This window comes from Tenrec ecaudatus, chromosome 13 (genome assembly GCF_050624435.1).
Source record: "Tenrec ecaudatus isolate mTenEca1 chromosome 13, mTenEca1.hap1, whole genome shotgun sequence".
Classification (NCBI taxonomy): Eukaryota; Metazoa; Chordata; class Mammalia; order Afrosoricida; family Tenrecidae; genus Tenrec; species Tenrec ecaudatus.
The window spans coordinates 38,445,016-38,462,155 of record NC_134542.1 but is presented as its reverse complement, the minus strand read 5'-3'; the positions used below and the strand labels follow the sequence as shown (position 1 = coordinate 38,462,155).

Sequence of the window (17,140 nt, the reverse complement as noted above, 5' to 3'; positions counted from 1 at the left end):
AGGAAGAGGCCCAGATAGAACCAGTGGTGCTGAGGAAGGCTCCTCTTCCCTGGGGTTAGCCACACAGTCACACAGCCAAGTTGTTACAATTCAATGACATTGTGTTGCATCAAGCCATCTTTATACCCCACAGCAGACAAGAACCCCTTTCCCCGCATGCTCGGGGTTGGTAAAAATGTTCTTTCTGAACATCAGGAGACCTGGAGTCTACTTCTGGTCCTGGCACTTGTCAGCTGAATAAACTTACTCTGGGCCTCTGGGACCCAAAATGCCCATTTGCAAAGAGGATGGGACCAGGTGACCTCCTGGACTCCTGTCCCCCTTATCCTCTGATTCTGTGTCTCCGGACCACGGAACAGAAATGAGAAGCTGCGGGCATTTGAGTGCCCCTCCCTGTTTTGATAGGCTGGAATAGAATAAATCCAGAAGAGCAAAAGTTCAAGATAATTTTAAGGAAAAAACAATTTTAGGAATGTGTTTATCACATCGCTATTCAAGGTATGACAGAGGATGAGTTTGATTTCCTTAATTGGCTGAATGAGTCTCTTTGCTTGGTTGCTGACCTCTGCTTGTTCCACTCGCTATTTCAGCCTCTTCATTTCCAAATGAAAGGGCCCAATAGCAACAGGTGCAGAACCTCTAGAGTCATTTGCAGTGATGGGGACTCTGTTGTCTAGGTTCTTATCTAGGTAAGCTGTCATCACATCCTTTGCAGAATTCACACCTGTGACTGGGCCCCAGGGAGAAGCAGAGCGAGTGTGTGGAGTGGTGTCAGAATAGAAAAAAGTACAGGGTAGAGTGTGCATATGTACATTAGGGAGGCAACACAGGTGCCAAGAAAAGGAGAAGGGTGGGCTTTATCCCCATCCAGTGGTCTAAGGAGCCAGGTTAGCTTTGGCATAAGGGCACTTGGTTAGAACATTTGCATGCAGCTGTGTCCTAGCTCAGAGGTTTATAACCACACAAATGTCAGCTTCCTCCCTGTGTGCCTGCTTATGATGGCTGAGAGAAACAGCCAGTTAGATACCTGCTCATGTACTCAGAAGAGAGAGGCGGTCAAGAGCCTGTGGTGGAGGAACAAAGGCAAGTGCAGGAAGGGAGAGACAAACGCTACTGCTGGAATGTGGGTTTTCAATTTTGGGGTACACGGATTAGCTGGACGCTAGCACGAGTCAGTCTGGTCCATTTGTCCTTGAGTAGACTGGGCAGGACAACAGGAAAATGGCCTAGATTACTCTTGCACCCTTTAGAAGTCCTTGAGCCTCAGCAGCAGTAACTTAATACCTGGCCTCCATCTCAGGGCAGGTTGGCCTCCGGCAGGTGTCTCATCAGACTTTCTCAGTAAGTATGTTGACCGTTGTTGAGCACCTGCTAGGTTATAAACCCCATCTACAGTTTATTCAATCTTAAGTTCATTCAACCCTCAGAGCAACTTAAATAGGATTCATATGCTCATCCCAGCCTTGAGAAAACGGAGACTCACAGAGCTTCGTGTGTCTAAGACTCCCCTCTGGTGAGGGCCTGGACCACGGGCAGGACTCCGGTCTGACCGGCTCCAGAATGGTCCTCTCTCGGTGGCATCAAGCTGCCTCCCCAGAGCACCTGAGTCGGGAACGGAGGTGGCACTCAGCTCCGCAGGGAAAATGCCAGGCACGGAGTTGCACTCAGCCAAATTGTTTCCTGGTAGACATGTGTTGAACACTTCCCATCCCGCAGCAAATCAAATAGGGAAGGCAGGCGTTATAATCTCTGTTCTATAGCTGAAAAAGTGAAGGCATTTGCTTTCCATACACGAGAGCTGGGCCCAGCTCCTTGTTGAGGCCTGTCATGCACAGCAACGAGCTAGCTACCTGGGAGCCCTTTGGTTGCTATGCTGCTGAACAGATTTCAGTAGAGGGGATAGACTAAGATAGACCCATGAAAAAGTCCTGGCAATCAACTTCCTAAAATCAGCCAGAGAAAGTCCTGTGGCTTCCAGTGGTCCAGTCTACAACAAGTCCTGGGGAAGGCACAGACAGGACTGGACAGGGCTCCATCCTGTGGCCCATGGGTCACCATGACTTGCTGAGTCCGCAGCAGCTAACAGCAATGTAGAAGAACTGGTAGAAGCCCACAGATGTCTGTGGTCTCGTCCAAGGACATCTGACCGTTGATTGCCAGAGTTAGGGCTTCCCCTCAAGACTGTGGAGCCATAGATGCCACATGGCTGCATCACCGCACACTGCTCCCAGAGCAGAAGCAGCCAGGCGCTTCCCACAGCCAAGGGCGCCAACTGGACCTTCCCGACTTATCCTGCAGTCTTGGACTATGAACAATCAAGAATGAGAAGCGTTAATTTAACTCACCTCTTTGCTCCTGGTGCCTGACACAGAACGGACGCTCGACTGTTTGAATGACTGGGACTTTCGGAGACGACGTGGAGTATAGCAAACTTGTCAGCAACACCAGCAGGCATTACTTGGAGAATTGAATTTCTCAGACTAAGACCACTCTTGATATCGGAGAACCATCTGTTCCAACGCAGCAGAGTGGTCCCAGCTCTGTAGATGAAGTTTTGTGGAATTGTCTTTTGTAGCTGACAGTGAACTGTCCGGTGGTGCCACTTAATTGAACAAAATTTGACATTTTAAATGGCCCGAAGAGAGTGCTCCACTACATGGAACACACACTCAGCAGTCTTTCACACATATGCTGCTCTGGACATGCAGACAGAGTACTGTGAGTCGGGTAGCGTGGGGGTCATGTGCTGTAGGCCGCAGTAACCATATCCCTGTCACATCATGTGCCAAGTCCAACCACAAATCACACCTAACCTCTGCTTGCAGAGCAGAGGAGGCCAAGTACAGAGTCTACAAGCTTAAGAAAAGGAGCAGATAGGCAGGCTTGTGGAAACTTACTCCTCAGATGTTTATTGAACACCGACTCTCCGTCAGGATCCAGCCCTTCCCTGCAGAGACTCACATCTAGAAGAATACGATGAAGTGCAATTGGATGCAGCCCAGGGACTTCTGCTCCTGCCGCTGTCACCTGGCATCTAATACAATGCAACTAGCTCTGGGCTCCCTATGGCAGATGCTGCTTCTTATTTTTATTGCTTTGAAAATAAATTACCAGAAACACAGGGTAGTGTTTCCAGGGGTGATGGGTCAGGAGACAGTAAAACATCTTCTGCGGTATCCTCCCATGGCCCCGGGCACGATGATCATGGCAACCGGGACTGCTTCAGAATTCCAAAGCCCTTCCTTGCATGGCGAAGAAGCCTTTGTTCCCAGAGAAAGGGTTCCCCACCATCCAAGTTGTGGCAGGATTCTCGACTTCTACACAAGAGCTCTGGTTTCAATGACTGGCCTCAGTGGAGGACCACATGTTGCAATGATGCTGAACAGGTGACAACAGAGCTGCCCGATTAAGATGTCCTAGGAATCAAGGCCCGGCAATTGACTTCTGAAAACCAGCTCATGAAAAGCCAATGGCTCACAAAGGCATAGCCAGTAACCAATCTGGAGGCGGGCCCAGGTCCGTGCAGCAATTTTTCCCATTGCGCCTGGGACTACCAGGTGTCTAGGGCCGATTCAAGGACAGCGAATAACAAGAATGCCCTGTGCCTCCACGACCATCCTAATACATACCTGCTTGCTCCTGCTGGCAACTAGAACCTGCTTTTATTCTTAAAAGTTTCCTTATTTGGAATGGTGTGAGCGTTAACTTTTCATTCACTGGGGTTCTGTGAACCTTTGGATACCAATAAAGAGGCAGTTCTCCAACTGTGGTTCCCAGGCCATGGTGGCTGGGAAGAGCCTGAGAAGCAGACACTTGACCTAGGAATACAGGCCCCTCCGTAGGTTATATGTTGACTTACATGCAATGCCATCAGCCTCTGCTTATGACCAGGCTTAGTGCTGGTCACTAAGCCAACTGAGGGTCACTTTAGGCTAGCCATCTGTTAGCTTATCTTATTAATATCTACATTCCTATTCAAAGTGGCTTCACAATCTAGACTTGGTAACATCAGTGTGCTTAAGACACTGGCAACAAGCTAATCTCACTTGATCACATGCATTTGTACTTCCTGCCATGGAGTTGATGCCGACTTACAGGGTTGCATCCACTTGATGGCAGTAAGAAACATTTATGCAATCCACTCAAATTAGTTGGTTACCAGAGTTTTCTGAAAATAGTGATGTTACAAATTCTAGTTTATGATACCACTTAGAATAGGGAGTTAGATATTAAGAAACCAACTAACCTAGATGGTTAGCTTAAAGTGACCTTCGGGTGGCCCCCAACCCTTCCAGCTGCACAACTGCAAACGCAGGAGCTTCTGGGCCACCATGGCGCCATTAGAAACATGTTCTCTGGGACATGCGCTGGTGCTGTGCCTCTTATCCTGGACGCTCAAAGCAAAGACGGTATCTTTGCTTTCTGCACGGCTTCATACTGGTCCTTTCTGGGTCCATTGTGGCTGAAAAAATGAAACTGGAATGGACCCAAATTTGTAGAGTGTGTATACTGGAAAACCAACCAAAATTGGGAAAATGCTAGGTCCATACCCTACGAAACCCTAGGAAAATCTCCTTAAAGGGGGTGAGGCAACATGCATGTTGCACCGCGACCAAATCTTTTTTTTGGAACAGTTTTATTGACACTTCACCCACACATCAATAGTTCAACCATCTCAAGGAGAGCTTTACAATCTCGACCACAGTCAATTTTAGAACATAGTCTTTTCTCCGTACTCATTGTTATCCATGTGATTTTTGGGGTCAATTTTGGCAAAATATATGCAACCAATCAGTCACCCTTGTAAGGACTTCTCCGTGTGCAGTTCACGGGCTGCACTCTTCATGTTTTACAGCCATTATTGTTGTGCGACAACACCTCTTAACTGGCAGAGCCAGAAAGCAGCAAGGAGCAAGGGGGTGTGCTTTAAGATGGGCACCAGCCTCCTGCTTTACATGCGTGTGGTTCACTGGTGTCCTGGCAATAACCCAGTCTCCCAAACCAGTCTCCTGGGAAGGCTCACAGCACCTCTTCTGCATCTTCTATGCCAAGGCTTAAGCTCACCGTGATTTCCCAAGCTCCCGTTATTGGTTCAGTACACCCACAATTTACAGGTTTGGGTCGGTTTCGATTGTGCTACAGTAGCCTTGACTGAATTCATTTAAACTGATTGAAAGCCATGTTTTTCTGCTGTCCCTTGGGATATTTTCATAACCCATATTCGAGCGGGCTGATTTATGAGAAGGCACCTCTGTGTTCATTATAAGACATGTTTAGCTCGGTCGAGTGTTTCTGACCAAGCGAGTTGAGTCTGTGTTAGTCCTCAGCTTCACTCAGGATCGCTGTGGGAGCTACCATTAGATAAGATTGCTTCCGAGTCCCCTCTGATTCCAAAACGCAGCAATTCTGTGCCAGGATGTTTCACCACGGGCTTATCTCATTTTGCAGCAAAATAATAATAACTGTCTTATTGAAGGTCTCTCATGCTTATTTGGACTTTTATTTGAACTTTTATGCCTCTCAACTCTGGGAATAGGTGAACATACAGTAAACCCCCCTCTTCCCCAACCTATGTTCCCTTCTCTCGGCATTTTAAAACTGACTACCCTCAAAGGAAAAGGAGGCCAGAATATGGCTGAGGCCCGGGGTGATGGAGTCACCGGAGGCACCAGTGTCCTCAGTGTTGTACTTAAGAAATAGTCACACAGGCAACATCCTCAAAGGCACCCAGGGACAACTTGGCATTGGGGTGCAACCCCAAGGCAGCATTCTCCTGGCCTTGCCCTGGCTCTGCCCGGTGCTCTCAGGACAGTGGGTAAAGAATCTCTGTATGTTTGTAGCAGGGGTGAGGGAGGACAAGGAAAGAATCATCTCCAAAGAAATTGTTATCACGGTTGTGATGTTTGATCGTGCCAGTTGAAAAGACCATGGAAACGGCTCCCCTTCTTTTCGGCTTAGGCTGCTGCTCTGGTTCACATTTACCGGGATGGATCTGTGCTTGTGACTCACGGTGGAGTTGAAATGGGGCAGGGGGTCCACACCAAAATAATTCAGGTAAGGCTGCAAATGATGAGATGAAGCTGGGTGTGTCTCTGTAGATGAGTGTGAGTGAGAGCAACTGTGAATGTGTTTTTTACTAAGTAGAGAGAGAGAAGACAGGAACTTAGCTCAGCTGCTACAATGTTAGCAGAAACTGGAAGATAAGCCAGTTTTGTAACTGAATCTCCCAAAAGAATACAGCCTTAGGCCTTGGCTTGTTTCCTTTTAAAGAAAATTGTGCTTTTATTAGCTCTTTTCATTGCATCAATTAATAAGGGAGGTTTTCTACTAATAAGGGGGCTCTTCTTTTGAACCTTTGTTGGGCGACAAAAAGATGTACATTTTGATGAATCATGCTATTTCTTGCTTGTTAATGTTCAGGACATGGAACAATCAGTGATATAAATCACATTGGATATTTTGAGCCAAATGTTACCATTTTTCTCTTAGCTTACTTGTTGGAAGTGAAATTTATGCTATAGTTTGTAGTTTTTCTAATCATCACTGTAATGTCATAGGTTACAAAAACCTTTGAAGAGGCAAAAAAATTTAAAGGACAAAAAAAAACCAAACCCAATTCCACATCTTAGCAATAATCACTCTTTTGGAGTATTAATCACTATATTTTCATTATGTCTTCTTTCCTGTCTTAAAAAGTCACTAGCAGGATGTTTATATAACTTTAAAAGATCATTTTATTGGGAGCTCTTACAGGTCTTATCACAATCTGTACATACGTCCATTGTGTCAAGCACATTTGTACACATGTTGCCATCATCATTTTCAAAACATTTTTTTGGTGTCAGCTCCTCATTTTTTCCTTTCCTTCCCCAACCCTCCCTCTTTCATGAACTGTTGATAATTTATTTATTTATTTTTTTCATGTCTTACACTGGCCAAGGTTTCCCTTCACCTACTTTTCTGTTGTCGGTCCTCCTGGGAAGGGTACATGTAGATCATTGTAATCAGTCCCCCCCCACCCCCCTCCCCCCACCCTCCTGGTATCACTATGCTCATTATTGGCCCATATAGGGGTTTGTCTGTCCTGGATTCCTGTGTTGCGAGCTCTATCTGTACCAGTGTACATGCTCTGGTCCAGTCGGATTTTTAAGGTAGAATTGGGGTCATGATAGTGGAGGGGGGTGGGGGGAAGCATTAAATAACTAGAGGACAGTTATATGTTTCATCAGTACTGTACTGCACCCAGGCTGGCCCATCTCTTCCTTGTGACCCTTCTGTAAGGGGGTGTCCAGTTGTCTACAGATTGGCTTTGGGTCTTCACTATACCCTCCCCCTCATTCACATCAATATGATTTTTTTGTTTTGGGTCTTTGATGCCTGATACCTGATCCCATCAGTACCTCATGATAACACAAGCTGATGTGTTTCTTTCATGTGGGCTTTGTTGCTTCTCAGCTATATGGCTGCTTACTTATCTGCAAACCTTTAAGACCTCAGATGCTATATCTTTTGATAGCCAGGCACCATCAGCTTTCTTCATCACATTTGCTTATGCACCCATTTTGTCTTCCGTGATGGTGTTGGGAAGGTGAGTATCATGGAATACCAGGTTATTAGAACAAAGTGTTCTTGAGTTGAGGGAGTACTTGAGTAGAGGCCCAATGTCTGCCTTAATATTTAACCTATAAATATATGCACATAGATTTACTTCCCCATCGTATATAAATATATTTACATATGCACATGCCTATTTTTAGACCTCTATAAATGTCTTTTGCTTCCTAGTTCTTTCCTCTATTTCCTTTTACTTTCCTATCATGTTTGAACTTCTTTTGGCTTTTGTTAAATCCTCTTGGCTACATTGCTCTTGATCAATGATGCTCCCATCAGCCATCCTATGCCTTCCTCACCATCGATTCTAGATAACTTATTGTTCCCTTGTCCCTGGGTGTATTGGCTCCCCTGTTCCATTTCTTCAACTTCCCCTCTCCCATGTCCCCAACCCCGGAACCGTAAGTCCTGTTGTTTTCTCCTCAGGATTGTTTATCCCACCTATCTTATCTAGACAATCATATAAAAATAATAATAAGCACAAACAAAACAACAACAACAATAAGAAAAGTCTATAAATAGTAATTAGTTCCAGGTCTGTTTGTTGACCTTTATGGGTATTCTCCAGTCAAGTCTGATGAGTGCCACGCCTGCCCCCAGAGTCTATTTTTGGGATTCCTTGGGGAATTCATTGCTTTGCTCCCCTTGCTGCTCTGATACACACCCTTTGTGTTTCTCTGCGGTGTGGTGAGATCAGATCAAGCACAATTCCCACAATGTGTCTCCAGTGTTGTCCTGCATAGCGCAATGGGTCAGTGATGGATGTTGTGTCTCCTGGTGAGGCCAGCCCTCTGGTCCTTTCCATGCATTGGCTGCTCTGAGCAGGAATATTGTCCTAGGGCCTTGGTGGGCCAAGATGTGCTCCACTCTTTCCTCTTCCCTCTTAGTTTGCTCCCTGGTGCTCAGATCAGACGTGCCTCATGCCTCTCTCCTCAAGCTGTAGCTTCAGCTTGAGGAGAGAAGTGCATTCTTCTAGGGGTGGGGATCCAGGTAGCTGGGATTGGGGCCTGCCCCATACACCTCTCTATTGTTTTGCTGCTTCTTGCTGGTATGTTGCATTCACATCTTGGTTGAAGTCTGTTCCCTCTCTCCTTCTCCTATAGAGATATATATATATTTTAAAATCCCTCCCCTCTGGTGGGTTAGTACCCTGTTCCCTGGCTACCCCTGTCTTCCTTCCTTCCTTCCTTCCTTCCTTCCTTCCTTCCTTCCTTCCTTCCTTCCTTGTTTCCTTGTTTCCTTCCTTCCTTCCTTCCTTCCTTCCTTCCTTCCTTCCTTCCTTCCTTCCTTCCTTTTCCCCTCCATTTTAGTTGGCTGCTATATGTATCCCTGGACTGGGTCTGGATCCTGCCATACTAGCTGGACCTCATCCCAGGAATATCTACATAGAGTCACCTTTCCACTATGCCCCTTTTGCTTTTTAAGCTTCCTCAGTGGACTCGTATTGTACTTGACATTTTGTGCTTGGCTTACTTTGCTTAGCATAATTTCCTCCAACTCTTCCCATGTGGCGATGTGCATTTCATGCATTCATCACTGCTCTTTAGCAATGTGTTGTACTCCATTGTAGGTATGTACCATGGTTTTTAAATCCATTCTCCACTTAGAAATAAATAAATAAAACAATGAATCTATTATCCCGTTGATGAAAATTTAGGTTGTTTCCAACTCCTTGTGATTGTGAACTCTACCACAATGAACATTGGAGCACAGATGTCTGGTCTTGGTTTGTTTTTTTCCTCTTCTGGGTATATGCCCAGTAGGGGGATTGCTGAGTCCTATGGTACCTTGATTTCCATCTGTTTTAGATTTTGCCAAATTGGTTTCCATAATTGTTGTGCATACCTACGGGTCCACTAGCAGTGGACACGAGTTCCTGTCTCACCAAAGTCCCTCCAACATTTGTTACTTTCTGAGTTTTTGAATTGGGCTATCTTTGAGGGTGTTAGGTGGTATCTCATAGCTGTTTGAATTTGCATTTCTCTTATGGTTAATAATCAGGAACACTTTCTCATATATTTATTGGCCATTTGGATTTCTGCCCTTTTGAAACTTCTGTTCAGTTCTTTGCCCAACTTCTCAATGGGCATTTAGTTTTTTCCTATTAGCAGAGTATTATAGATTTTAGTAATTAGGCCATTGTCTGATGTGTCATTGTTAAAGATGTTTTCCCAGTATGTGTACTCTCTTATTACTCTGTTGGTAAATTCTTTCTATGTACACAGGTGTTTTATCTTCAGTATCTCCCAGTTGTTAATTTGTGCTTCCTCTGTGTGTTTCTCTATTTCTGATAGCATATGTATTTCCTGTACCAAAGTTCTCAGATTTGTTCCAATTCCTTCTTTGATGGCCCCAATAATTTGGGGTTTTACCTTGAGGTCTGTGATCTACCTTGAGTTTATTCTTTTGCATGGAGTGAGGTAAGGATCTTGTTTCATTTGTCTGCAAGTAGATATCCATTTTCCAGCACCATTTGTTGAAAAGGGCATCTGTTTCCCATTTGATATTTTTAGGCCTTTATCAAAGATCAGTTATCTGTATGCAGATGATTTTATTTCTGGGTTTTCCATTCTTTTCCATTATTCTGAGTATCTCTCATTAGACCAACACCACCCTGTTTTGACCACTGTGGCTATATAATAAGTGCTAACGTCAGGAAAAGCATGACCTTCAACTTTGTCCTTGAGGAGTTCTCTGCTAATTCTGGGTTTCTTCTGTCTCCATGTGAAGTTGGTGATCTGTTTTTCCAATTCTTTAAAGAAACTTGATGGTATTTTTATCAAGATGCATTAAACTTAGATAGTGCCTTGGGCAGAATTGACATCTTTACTATATTGAGTCTTATGAGCATGGGATATTCTTCCATCTGTTGAGGTCACATTTGGTTTCTTGTAATAGTGTTCTGTAGCTTTCCCCATTCAAATCTTTGGGTTTTTGGTCAGGTATATCTCTAGATATTTCAATTTGTGCTTCGCTATTATGAAGGGAAGATCTCTTCCGTGGTCTTGTCCAATGTGTATAGCAGCCCAATAGACTTCTATTTGTTGAACTTGTATCCTGCCACTCTGCCATACTCCTCTATTGCTTCCAGCACTCCCCTTGTGGAGCCTTTGGGATTTTCCATCTATAAAATCATATCATCTGCAAATAACGATAGTTTCACCTCTTCCTTCCCCCGGTGAACACCTTTGATGTCGTTTCTTTGCCTTATGCCGTTTGCTAAACATCCAGTACAATGTTAAATAAGAGTAGGGACAAGGGGCATCCTTGTCTGGTTCACTTTTTCAGTGGGGTTGTTTTCATCTTTTCTCCACTAACTACTACATTGGCTGTTGATTTTTTATATATAACTTTCATTATATTGAGGGATTTTCCTTCCATTTCCTATCTTCTTGGTTTTTTATAGAGGAATTGTTGTTCAGTGTTGTCAAATGCTTTTTATGCATCTATCGCTATTATCATGTGCATCTTATAATTTTTCATGTCAATGTGGTGAATGATACTAATGGTCTTTCATATATTGAACCATCCCTGTATCCCTGGTATTGATGCTACTTGGTCATGGTGAATTATTTGTTTGATTTGTGTTATATACTGTTATATTCTATTGGCCAATATTTTGTTAAAGGGTTTTTGCATTGATGTTCATTAAGGATATTGGTCTGTAGTTCTCAATTCTTTGGGACTTTGCCTGCTTTAGGTACCAGAGTTATACTAGCTTCATAGAAAGAGATAAAGAATTTGCTGTCTTTTTTTGTGTTCTGAAAGAGTTTGTGTAGGATTGGTGTCAGTTCTTCCCTGTGAATGCTTGGTAGAATTCTCCTGTGAAACCATCTGGTCACAGGGGATTTTTGTTGGTAATTTCTTGATAACCTTGTTTATTTCTTCTATTGCTATGGGTCTGTTGAGATTCTTGACATCCTTTGGGGATAGTCTAGGGAGGGATTGTCTCCAAGTATTTGTCCATGTCTTCCAAGTTGTTGAATTCATTTGGAGTGCAGCCCTTCATAGTACTGTGTAATTATACTTTTGATTTCATTAAGGTCCATTGTAATGTTCCCTGTTTCATCCCTCATTCTTGCTATTGAAATTTGTTCCTTCCTTTCTTTGGTCAGGTTTGCCAGCAACCTGTTGATTCTGTTAATCCTTTCAAAGAACCATCTTTTAACTGCATTAATTTTTTCCCAAAGTTTTCTTGTTTTATCTCTCTTGAATCTCAGCCCTGATTTTTATTTCTTTTCTTTTGCTATTGTCCTGTTGATTCTGCTCAAATTTCTGTAAGTTTTGTTTCATCATATAAATCATAAGTCTCTCTTCCTTTTTTATGTGTCCTTGTATTGTTATCAAACTTCCTCTGATAACTGCCTTTGCTGTATCCCAAAAGTTTTGGTATGTTGTATTCTCATTCTCGTTGGTTTCTGGAAACTTCCTAATTTCATCTCTGATCTGGGCCAGTACCCACTCCTTTTGAAATAGAGAGTTAGTCATTTTCCAATTATTTTCCCTTGTTTACTTAATCATCATTTTGTTGATTTCCAGCCTTATGGCATAGTGGCCAGAGAGAGAGAGAGAGAAGTCTGTATAATTTCTATGTGCCTGAATTTATACAGATGTGACTTGTATACTGGCATGTGGTCTATCTTTGGTATGTGAAATGTGGCCTTGAAAAGAATGTGCTTTTTTGCATTTGTGTGGAGAGTTCTGAAATTATCAGGTCAAGTCGTCTAATTGTAATGTTTAGATCTGTAGCCTCCTTGTTAAGCTTCTTTCCCTGTGATTTATCTTTCTCAGATAGTGGGATATTAAAGTCACCTACTATAATTGTTGAGCCTATAATTTCTTTTTTCATCTTTTGGATTGTTTAATTGATTAATTTTGAGGGTCTCTCATTGGGTGCTTATATATTTATTATGCTCACTGGTTCTTTGTCTACTGTTTCCTTGAACGTTATATGGTGCTTCTCCTTATCTCTTCTTATGGCTTGCACCTTGAGAACAATTTTGTCTGAGATTAGGATTGCAACTCCTGCTTTTTTTAAATTGTCATTTTCTTGTTATATTTTCCTCCATCCTTTGATTCTCAGCCTGTTTTTGTCTGTTATCTTGAGATGTATCTCCTGTACGCAGCAAATCGGTGGGTTGTGTTTTCTAAGCCAGTCTGCTAGCTTCTGTCCTTTAATGCTTGAGTTCAGTCCATTGATATTCAGGGTTATTACATCCATCTGTGGGCTCTGTGATGTCATCTTGTACCTTTTGTGTTGGGACTTTTCCTACCTCCCTTTCTTATCAATGTGTTGTACATGTGTACTTCATTCTTGCCTTTATCTACCATTGAGTCAATGCTACCTTGGAGCTGTTTTTACTCTGGGTGGAATTGTTCTGTGTGGTGGTCTTTTATTTGCACTTGGTGAGTGTTGTTCTTCTGCCCATATTGGGTTGGCAAGGATCTTTTATAAGTCTGGGTCTCTTTTAATGTATTCTTTGAGTTTTTGCTTGTTTGGGAAGACTCTTACTTCTCCATCTATCTTGATAAATAATTTGGCTCGATAGCTTATACTTGAGTTTGTGTTATTTTCCTTCAGTTTTCAAATTTCCTTCAAGTCTGTTGGTAAAGTCTGTGAATTTGCTACTAGATTTTGTTACTTCATCCCTTAACTCTTGTATTTCCCTTTGGTGTGTGGCCTTTATCTCCTCTATCATTTCATTCTTTTTCTGTATTGCATCCTTCATATACTGTGTAACTAATCAGAATTCTGAAGATTTCTTCCTGTGGCAGGTCAATGTTTGCCTCTTCTATGACTGCTGTTAGGTTCAGGTCATCCTCTGACGTTGGATTTTGTTTCTCTTGTTTTCCTGTTGAGCAGCTTGCTGTTTATGTGTCATTTTGCAGGAACTTGATGCCATTTTCCCAGGAGTCAGAGGGTTCTTGGCTCTCTCTTTAGGAGGTTGGTATGAATGCATTTGCAGGCTGCCTATAGCCAACTTCTCTGGGGTGTTGCGAGAGGGTTTCCCCTCTCACCCTAGCCTATTAGGACTCTTCTTTGGAGGTCAGGCTGGATGGCCCTCTCAGTTGTCAAGCTCTGAGATCAGCCTCTGTTGTGCTCTAGTAACTCTCAGGCTTCCGTAGGGGCCCATTCACAGGTGTGCAGGTCACAGTCCAGACGCAGGAGCACATAGCTTCATGCGTGAGGATTGGGTGGGGGTGGTGATGGTCTGTTCATGGCTAGGGGCACTGCGGACAGGAAGGAAGGTGGGAAATAGGGTCTAGACATGTCTGTTAGCATGCAGCTCTGCCGCTTAGAGCACAGAGGGCAGGGGAGCGCCAGGGGCAGAGCAGGGAAAGGTACGAAAAAAGAGTGCTGGTCTTGGAGGAGGGATCCGCCAATGCCCAGCAGGAGGGCCCATGCTATTTGGGGTATCGAACCACTGCTGCGCAAGCTTCTGCTGGGTGGCTGGCCTGGGGCACTGCAGTTCTGGTGAACAACTGCAGTAGAGTCCACAGCAGCGAGGGCAGCTCATGCAGCAGGCCCAGGTCCTTGGAACTCTGAAGAGGGTGCAGGAGATGGGCTGGGAGCCAGTTCTTGGTTCAGGGAAGTGCCCTGGGTTATCTCAGGAATTAAACGACAGCCTTGGAAGCCTTACTTGGCCTCTAGACCTCCCCACTCACCAATTTCCATGGAGCTCCCAGTGTGAGCTGCCTACCTAGTCACCATCTTGCCCTGGGACCCTTCCTCTTTTTAATTGCTACTTACTTTACCAAACATGGTGCCCTTCTCCAGAGGCTAGCTTCTCCAAAGTATATGACACAAAGTCTCCCCATCCTTTCTTCTATGGAGCATTCTGGTGTGGTACCTCTTCCAAGATGGATTTGTTTGTTCTTTTGGCCATCTGTGGCACTTTGAATATTCTTTGCTAGCATCTTAATTCAAATGCCTCAAATCTTTGATTTTCCTCCCTCAATGTCCAACTTTCACATTCATATGATGCAGTTGAAAATACCATGGCTTGAGTCAGGCACATGTTAGTCCTTAAAGTAGCATTCTTGTTCTTCAACATTTTAAAGAGATCTTGTGTAGCACATTTACCAAATGCAATGTGCCATTTGATCTCTTAACTGCTGCTTTCATGAGCATTGATTGTGGATCTGAGCAAGATGAGATCTGTACATGAACAGATTTATGTACACCTATTTTTACTCAGCAATTTCCACAATAGAAAAAACATGGAAACAACAAAAACCTTTACTATAGATGACTGGATAAACAAGCTCTGGTACATTCATTCTATGGAATTTTATGCATCAATAAAATTCAGTTGTTTAATCTGGCTAGACCAGAGGATATAGACTAGTACAGATAGGAATTGGAAACACAGGGAATCCAGGACAGATGATCACTTCAGGACCAGTGGTGAGAGTGGAGATCCTGGATGATTGGAGAGAGGGTAGGGTGGAAAGGCAGAACTGATACAAGGATCTACGTATAACCTCCCCCCTTGGGGATGGACAAAAGAAAAGTGGCTGAAGGGAGATACCAGACAGTGTAAGATATGACAAAATAATAATAATAATGTATAGATACCAAGGGTTCATGAGGGAGGGGGAATCAGGAAGGGAGGGGGAAAATGAGGAACTGATACCAAGGGCTCAAGTAGAAAGCAAATGTTTTGAGAATGATGATAGCAACAAATGTACAAATGCGCTTGACACAATGGATATATGTATGGATTGTGATAAGAATTGTATGAGTCCCCAATAAAATAGATTTTTAAAAATTCAGTTGTTTAAGATAGCTCTCTTAAATACCACAAGACATGGACAAAACTAGATAATATTGTTGTGTTAGCCCAGGTTGACTAGAGAAGCAAATTCATGGAAACTCATATGTGTATAAGAAAGAGCTTTATATACAAGAGCAATTGAATATTAAGAAAACATCTCAGCCAGACAAAATCCATAAGTTTGATATTAGCCCTTATGTCTGCTACCAATCTACAAAGTCCTCTTCAGGTTCATGAAACACATGCAATGATGCCAAATGCAGGAAGATCACAGGCTAGTGGGTGGGAAGTCTTGTGGATCTAGTGGTATTGTAAGCAACTTAGTGCTGGCACGGTTCTCCACGTGGCTTCTCTGGCTCCAGAGGTCTGGCTCCTTCAGCCTCTCTCCATGTGTCTTCTTCATCGGTATGTCTTGTGGGGAGTGAGCTAAGAGAGAGAGTTTCGCCCGCCTCCAAGGAGTAATACCGGAACCTTCAGGAGAAGGCCATACCCACCCAGAGGCCTTGTTGGCTATATCCTGATTGACAGGCTAGACTCCACCCTTACTCTCTTAATCCTCAAACTGACACCAAATTATGTAATTACCACAATTGTGCTTGGAAAACTAAGTCAATCTTACCAAGATATATACCGTATATACTCAAGTATAAGCCGACCTGAATATCAGCCGAGGCACCTAATTTTTCCACAAAAACTGCATTAAGAATGTGCTGACCCTGGAGTATAAGGCAATTTCATTGATAACATCAATAATGTATCCAATGACATAGAATTTAAGATACTGTTGATACAAGTTTATTCGAATGTAGTTCAACTGCGAGCTGCAAAAAAAGTGCTGAAAAACTTGGCTTCTACACAAGTATATACAGTAATTAACATCACCACTGTAATAAGGAAAAACACAGAAGAGGAAATATGGTTTCTACACTAATAGACAAGACTTTGATGACCACAAGGAGGCCAGGGATGGGAGCAGGAACAGGGAGAGTGGAGGGATCAACAGTGAGCAGAGACAGAAAAATATAAAAGAGAGTTTAACAGGAAGAGACAGATGAAATCCTGGACAACTTCAATCTGTTCTTCATTTATCACGATGTTGTCTATTGGTCCAGTAGTAAGGATTTTTGTCTTCTTTACACTGAATTGTAATCCACATGGAAGGTTGTAATCCTTGATCTTCATCAAATGCTTCGTGTTCTCTTCACTTTCAGCAAGCAAGCTTGTGTCATTTTCAAATCAAAATTTGTTTACAAGCCTTCCTCCAATCCTTCTTCGTGTAGTCCAGCTTCTCTGATTATTTGCTTAGCAAACAGACTGAACAAGTTTGGTGAGAGGATGCAACCCTGATGTGCACGTTCTTGATTTTAAGCAGTGGTATATTCCCGTGTCCTGTTAGAATAACTGACATGTGCACGTTCCACATGAGCACAGTTAGGCATTCTCAAATGTTCTGCACAGTCCAAAGCCTCGGCATAGTCAATCAAACACAAGGAAACATCTCTCTGGTATTCTGTGCTTTCAGCCAAGATATCCCTTATTCTTTGTCCATTACTGAATATGGCTTGAATTTCTGGCAGTTCCCTGTTGATATTCTGCTACAACTATTGTTGAATGATCTTCAGCAAAATTTTACTTACAGATGGTCTTAATGATATTGTTCTATAATTTTCATATTCTGTTGCGTATATTGGGTCACCCTTCTTTGGAATGGAAACGCATATGTTGGTCTTCCTAATTTCTTAGCATAGGCA

The 17,140-nt window shown here is 43.2% G+C and overlaps 1 protein-coding gene across 1 annotated transcript in view; it reads left to right on the top strand.

Moving 5' to 3' along the window:
- Window positions 1–17,140, top strand: part of AOX1 (aldehyde oxidase 1) — a 97,166-nt gene that overhangs the window by 65,756 nt on the left and 14,270 nt on the right. Inside the window, exon 26 of the mRNA XM_075529026.1 lies at window positions 5,959–6,054. Coding sequence (XP_075385141.1) covers window positions 5,959–6,054 — 96 coding nt within the window. The remainder of the gene's footprint in view (window positions 1–5,958; window positions 6,055–17,140) is intronic.